At 55.4% G+C, this 7,235-nt stretch overlaps 1 protein-coding gene across 1 annotated transcript in view; it reads left to right on the top strand.

The window, feature by feature from the left end:
- Vps18 (VPS18 core subunit of CORVET and HOPS complexes) overlaps positions 1 to 5,674 on the top strand; it is a 9,218-nt gene extending 3,544 nt beyond the window's left edge. The window contains exons 3-5 of the mRNA XM_010624707.2: positions 744 to 835; positions 971 to 2,844; positions 4,020 to 5,674. Of these exons, the coding sequence (XP_010623009.1) occupies positions 744 to 835; positions 971 to 2,844; positions 4,020 to 4,745 (2,692 nt within the window). The 3' untranslated portion in view covers positions 4,746 to 5,674. The remainder of the gene's footprint in view (positions 1 to 743; positions 836 to 970; positions 2,845 to 4,019) is intronic.
- The last annotated feature ends 1,561 nt before the right edge of the window (positions 5,675 to 7,235 follow it).

Below are 7,235 nucleotides of genomic sequence, written 5' to 3'. Positions count from 1 at the left end.
TTTTTTTTTTTTTTTTTTTTTTAATGGCAGCACTGGAGATGGAACCCAGGGCTTTTACTTGCACTACTTCCTATTTTCTATTTTGAAACAGGGAGGGCCTCATTAAATAGCTAAATTTTCTGAGCTGTGCTTGAACTCGCAATCCTTCTGCCTCAGCTTCAGACAAGGACAACCCTTACCTTGCTGCTGCTTGTCTTCCTGGCTGCACAAGGGAAAGGCTTCTCCTTAGTGACTTCTCAGAATGAGGTAGGGGAGTTCTCAGGGCTGTTGGGTTTTTTTGTTTTGTAATACTTACAGAACTACATTACATCCCTTTCCTCTCTTCCTGCCTTTTTAAAATTTGAGACAGGGTCTTGCTAAATCACTAAATTGCCCCGAGGCTGGGCTCAAACTTGCCATCCTCCTGCCTCAGCCCCGCAGAACGCCAGGACTCTGAGAGTGCACCATCATGCCTGGCTAGCTGAGGGTTAAGTAGGACCCTGTATAGATTTCCGGCTTTTTTTAGGATTATAGTCAGAATTTTTTGTGTATGTGTAGATTCAGATGAAGGAAGACTGTGGCTTTCATCAGATTATTAAAGAGGTTGGTGATCTAGAAAAGGGTCTGAAGGTACAGGATCCCAACTATAATCTACAACTGTATTGTAGACCTAGATTGTACCAATAAACTCAATTAAAAAAAAAAAGTAAAAAGAAAAGGGTCTGCTCTTCTCTGCAATGACCCTGTGACTCTTGTCCATACAGCATCAATTTGGGCAAGGCCAACGAACCCAACCATGTGGAGCTGGGGCGCAAGGATGATTCCAAAGTACACAAAATGTTCCTGGACCCTACTGGTAATTTGGTGGTGAAGGTTGCGGGAGGGGCTGTGTCACGGCCTGGGTGAGGGTGATCTCATGGGGAAGGGGTAGGAAGAGGTTGAGAGTGGGAATGGCAGCATCCACTGAGGTGCTGTATTCTGCTCACTCCAGGCTCTCACCTGCTGATTGCTCTGAGCAGTACTGAGGTGCTTTACATGAACCGTAATGGACAGAAGGCACGGCCGCTAGCTCGCTGGAAGGGGCAGCTGGTGGAGAGCGTGGGCTGGAACAAGGCACTGGGCACTGAGAACAGCACAGGTCCCATCCTGGTCGGAACTGCCCAAGGCCAGATCTTTGAAGCAGAGCTCTCAGCCAGCGAGGGTGGGCTTTTTGGTCCTGCCCCAGATCTCTACTTTCGTCCATTGTACATGCTGAATGAAGAAGGGGGTCCTGCACCTGTGTGTTCCCTGGAGGCTGAGCGGGGCCCCGATGGGCGTGGCTTTGTCATTGCCACCACTCGGCAGCGCCTCTTCCAGTTCATAGGCCGGACAGCAGCGGAGGGGGCTGAGGCCCAGGGCTTCTCAGGGCTCTTTGCTGCCTACACAGACCACCCACCCCCATTCCGTGAGTTTCCTAGCAACCTAGGTTACAGTGAGTTGGCTTTCTATGTACCCAAGCTGCGCTCTGCACCCCGGGCCTTCGCCTGGATGATGGGGGATGGCGTGTTGTATGGCTCATTAGACTGCGGCAGACCTGACTCCCTCCTGAGTGAAGAGCGAGTCTGGGAGTACCCGGAGGGCGTAGGGCCTGGGGCCAGCCCACCCCTAGCCATTGTCTTGACCCAGTTCCACTTCCTCCTCCTGCTGGCGGACCGGGTGGAGGCTGTGTGTACACTGACCGGGCAGGTGGTGCTGCGGGATCACTTCCTGGAGAAGTTTGGGCCACTCAAGCACATGGTGAAGGACTCCTCCACGGGCCAGCTGTGGGCCTACACCGAGCGTGCTGTGTTCTGCTACCACGTGCAGCGTGAGGCCCGGGATGTCTGGCGCACCTACCTGGACATGAACCGCTTCGACCTGGCCAAGGAGTATTGTCGGGAGCGACCTGACTGCCTGGACACAGTCCTGGCCCGGGAGGCCGATTTCTGCTTCCGCCAGCGTCGCTACCTGGAAAGTGCCCACTGCTACGCCCAGACCCAGAGCTACTTTGAGGAGATCGCCCTGAAGTTCTTGGAGGCCCGGCAGGAGGAGGCTCTGGCTGAGTTCTTGCAGCGAAAACTGGCTAGTTTGAAGCCAGGTGAGCGTACCCAGGCCACGCTGCTGACCACCTGGCTGACAGAACTCTATCTGAGCCGGCTTGGGGCTCTGCAGGGTGACCCAGAGGCCCTGAACCTCTACCGGGAGACACGGGAGCGCTTCCGCACCTTTCTCAGCAGCCCTCGCCACAAGGAGTGGCTCTTTGCCAGCCGGGGCTCTATCCATGAGCTGCTCGCCAGTCATGGGGACACGGAGCACATGGTGTACTTTGCTGTGATCATGCAGGACTATGAACGGGTGGTGGCCTACCACTGCCAACATGAGGCCTATGAGGAGGCCTTGGCTGTGCTTGCCCGCCACCGTGAACCCCAGCTCTTCTACAAGTTCTCGCCCATCCTCATCCGTCACATCCCCCGCCAGCTGGTAGATGCCTGGATTGAGATGGGCAGCCGGCTGGATACCCGGCAGCTCATCCCTGCCCTGGTGAACTATAGCCAGGGTGGTGAGGCCCAGCAGGTGAGCCAGGCCATCCGCTACATGGAGTTCTGTGTGAATGTGCTCGGGGAGACTGAGCAGGCCATTCACAACTACCTGCTGTCGCTGTACGCCCGCGGCCAGCCAGCCTCTCTGCTGGCCTACCTCGAGCAGGCTGGTGCCAGCCCACACCGTGTGCATTATGACCTCAAGTACGCGCTCCGGCTCTGCGCTGAGCACGGCCACCACCGTGCTTGTGTCCATGTCTACAAGGTACTGGAGCTGTATGAGGAGGCTGTGGACCTGGCCCTGCAGGTAAGGCCTCACCCCAGCCAGCAGAGGGACCTGGAGAGCAGTAGCTTGAGAGACTGAAGGGTTGGGAGAAAGCAGGGCAAGGGTAAAGGGTGCTGGCTTCTCTTGCAGAGAGGCACAATATGACAATGCAGAGGTGAAGGACAGACTTGGAAGTCAGGGTTGTATTCTGGCCCTGCTACTTAACTAAGCTTGTGACCTCAGACTACTTTCTGAACTTCCCTATGCTTCAGATTATTTGGCTTTTCTTGTTGGTCTGTTTTTTTTTGGGAAAGTTTCTCCTTAATGTAGTTCAGCCTGGCCTTGAAATCACTGTGTAGCCCAGACTGGCCTCAAGCTCACAGTGATCCTCCTGCCTCAGCCTCCCAAGTGCTGGGATTACAGGCATGAGCCACCACGCCAAGTGATCCTCCTGCCTCAGCCTCCCAAGTGCTGGGATTACAGGCATGAGCCACCACGCCTGGCTCATTTGGGTTTTTTTTGATACCAGGGATTGACCTCGGGTCCTTGAACTTGGAAGGGAGGCCACTGAACCGCTGAGCTAAATCCCTGGCCAAATTTTAAGCCAAATGAGGGTAATGTTAAAGTATTTTTCACCTCATAGGGTTGATTAGTATTATATAAGAAAACCACTCAGGACTGTGGCCGGTATATACACTTTAGAAGACAGGAAATGTGCAGAATTATATTTCTTAAATTATGACTTGTCTCCTACCTTAAGATCACAGGAAGTGCTAGGTAACATGTGACTTCCTCAGGCTGAAATCAAGATTTACCAACCAGAGTTCACTGAAGCTGAATGTCTGAGGGCAGGACTCAAAAATCTGTATTTTGGGGCTGGAGATGTAGCTCGGTGGGATAGTGCTTGTCTGGCGTGCAGGCAGCTCTGGGTTTGATCCCAGGCAGTATCCCTCCCAAGGGTTTTGAATATGTTCCAAGGTGATTTTTAAATTCACTGAAGTTGGAACCCTGCTACATTTAGTAGCTTTTCCATCGCTGTGACAGTAACAGGCCCATTACTGACACAGGCTTCTACCTGAACCACTTGCTGCCTTGAAGAGCTATGAATCCTGCCTGAGCCCTCTCCATAGGCCCAGCTTCTCTCCCCAGGTGCCTGTCCTCTAGTCTCAATCTGCGTTAGGAGGGTCTTGACCCTGACTCCCATGGGTTCCCCACAGGTAGATGTGGACCTGGCTAAGCAGTGTGCAGACTTGCCAGAGGAAGATGAGGAACTGCGCAAGAAACTGTGGCTCAAGATTGCTCGGCACGTGGTACAGGAAGAGGAAGATGTGCAGACAGCCATGGCTTGCTTGGCCAGCTGTCCCCTGCTCAAGATTGAGGATGTGCTGCCTTTCTTCCCTGATTTTGTCACCATTGACCATTTCAAGGAGGCAATCTGCAGCTCACTCAAGGCCTACAACCAGCACATCCAGGAGCTGCAGCGGGAGATGGAAGAGGCCACAGCCAGTGCCCAGCGCATCCGGCGAGATTTGCAGGAGCTGCGAGGTCGCTATGGCACTGTGGAGCCCCAGGACAAATGTGCTACCTGCGACTTCCCCCTGCTCAACCGCCCTTTTTATCTCTTCCTCTGTGGCCACATGTTCCACGCTGACTGCCTACTGCAGGCTGTGCGGCCTGGCCTGCCTGCCTATAAACAGGCCCGGCTCGAGGAACTGCAGCGAAAGCTGGGGGCTGCACCGCCCCCAGTCAAGGGCTCTGCCAGGGCCAAAGAAGCTGAGGGTGGAGCTGCTGCTGGGGGCCCCAGCCGGGAACAGCTCAAGGCTGACCTAGATGAACTGGTGGCTGCTGAATGCGTGTACTGTGGGGAGCTGATGATCCGCTCCATTGACAGGCCCTTTATTGACCCCCAGCGCTACAAGGAGGAGTACCTCAGCTGGTTGTAGGAGGGTGTCCCCCTAGTGCACAGGCAAGGGGAGCAGCTGCCTCTGTCTTGGGAAGGCCACACCTGGGCTGTGCTCAGTCTTGCCCGCTGTTTCTGCCTGGTGGAAGTGGGAGTCATTCTGCCAGCCTCCTGCAGTGCTTCAGACCTGCCTTTGACTGCTGTTCGCAGGCCTTCAGCCCATTCCCATCCCTGCGTCTAACAGCTCCTTTGTCCTTACCACTTTCCACCTTTACTTTTTGGACCAAGAGTATCCTCCATTCTGTGGCCTCTGGACCTACCTCTTCCTACCAGGGGAAGCTGTCTCCTCTCTGTCCTGTGCATTGGGGAGGCGGAAAGGCAGCCCTCCCAGGCCTGGGTACTCCAGGGCTCGGGTGTGAGGAATCCCTGGGGCTGAGGGCCTCCTGGGGATAGTGGGAATAGTGATTGGTGGGGAGCATTAAACTGTGCTGCTCTGATGGCTCTGATGGCTTCACAATGGTGCTGAGTTGAGCGGGTCTGTGTGTGTGTGAATGATCTGTAGGAGGGCTGGGTGTCCCAGGGGGCTGACAGTCCTGAGGCCTTCCAGCCATAGCACCCAGCCTGTCGCCTAAGACCAGATGAGCTTGCTGGGTTCTGCTCATTTCCTGCGCCATCCTGAATCCAGAGCAGGGGTGGTTCCTCTTTCCAGCCGGCAGGTGGTGCTACTGCCCAGTTTCTCAGATCCCTCTTACTGGTGCTTCCTTAGCTTTTCCCTCCTTGGTTGTCCCAAGAATTTTCTGTATATCTGCTGTCTAGCCATGATTCTGAGCTCCTCCTTCTTCCTTCCACTGGCCTTTGCACTTGCTAGATTTTGCTTGACCCTCTACCAACTTGGATCCCAAGCCTTCCTGGCTTTGCTATGGCTATTACCCTGTTCATGGCACTTGGCAGATTTGTTTTCTCACCTTGCTCCCATGACCTGCTCTTCCCCGCAGGTTACACTCCTGTAGTTGGCTCTGGGGATGGGGCTGCATCCTAAAGAGTCCTGGAGCGGGGCCTCCCATGACAGCAGCTGTATACCCTTTGCCCCAACAGGTGTTCATGGTGCACAGCCCAGCCTGATGGGTGTGATTTACCAGCTGGCCTAGACTGGAAAAAAAAAAACAAGCAAATGTTCCTTTAATCAGGCTGGGGTCAGGCTCACCTGGCTAATAAATAGCCCCTTGTCTTCCCCCAACTTAAATCTGCTAGAAATGTTATCTTCTGTAGTCCTGCTTGGATCTGTCCCTGCTGAATTCCCTAAAACAACAAGATCTCTTCACAGCCTTAGCCAACCTAGGTTAGAAGCTGCCTGGCTTCCCAGGCTCCCTGTCTTTCTCCTGGGGCAAGAGTAGGAGCAAATGGAGAGGGGTCCCATGGGTGGGTAGAGCATCCTAACCTCTGCAGAGCAGGGTTTGAGACCCCTGCTCTCTTCCTCCTTCCATTTGGCTTAACGCACCTAGATATAGCTTGGAGAGTTCAGGGCTCTCTGTTGTCCCCTGTCATTGAGTACTGATATAAAACCTTAGGTTATCGGTGTGGTCGCTTGCTTAGCTAACACAGCTGGGGGCTTCTGTCTTTACACGTAATGGGTGCCTAATACATACTAGTTAACCAAACTAGCTCCTCCATTGCTCCCTGCCCCCAGAGGGCTTGGCCAAAGCAGCCTGGGACGACCCTTCCCCTTTTAGCTTAGGAGCCAGCCCATCTGGTCCTAGGCTGCTTCCTCTTTCCCGGGAAAAGGCCTCAGGCTTCCCTGGCACTGACAGAACGGGGTTCCGGTGAGTCAGGTCAACGGGAAGCCACAGCTCTTAGATCCCTGGAAACCACGCAAGGCCTGGAATGGAGAGCAGAGGACTTCGGGGCTTTGGCCCTCAGCCTGGGGGAGGGTCAGAAAGCCGAGGGGAGCAGCTGCGTGGGCAGGGACCAAGATGAATGAGCTGCACCCCTAGCGGTCGCTGGAAACAGGAGGCGTGGCCACAGGCAGTGACTCTGAGGCCAGGCCAGGAGGTCTGTAAACAAGGAAGCCACCTGGGGGAGACGCTGGGCGGCCACTGGTCCTGGGGAGCAGGTGCTTCCTGAGTCCCGCCCCTGAAAGGGCCCTGGGGGCCGCCCTGCCCAGTCGGTCGCGAGCATGAGGGGGCGCTGTCTACCGGCGTCCAGAATGCCTCCTGGGGGGGAGTGGCTGCCACAGGGTGTGCCCGCCTGGAGTCCCTGACCCTGCTTCTCCCTGAGGGCACCAGTCCTGACACTCGAGGCGCGAGGCTCAGCCTGGCGGCCTAGGTGTGAGCTCATTTCCCTCGGGACCACCCGTTCTCGGGTTCCTGCCCTTCCCCCTCAAGGCTCCGGGCGCAGACCACAGGACCTGGCACCACCCACATTGGTTGGAGGGTCCCTGAGGCCACCAGGCCTCAGGGCCGCCCTTGGCGCCAGGGAAACAGAAGGTTAGGGGCCCAGAGGGAGTTATCGGGCCCAGCACCAGCGGGTGGGGGAA

The sequence above is a fragment of the Fukomys damarensis genome, unplaced genomic scaffold (assembly GCF_012274545.1).
Source record: "Fukomys damarensis isolate Sample0158 unplaced genomic scaffold, DMR_v1.0_HiC HiC_scaffold_17, whole genome shotgun sequence".
NCBI lineage: Eukaryota > Metazoa > Chordata > Mammalia > Rodentia > Bathyergidae > Fukomys > Fukomys damarensis.
Note: the sequence above shows the minus strand (reverse complement) of the source record. Positions and strands in the feature narration are given on the sequence as shown.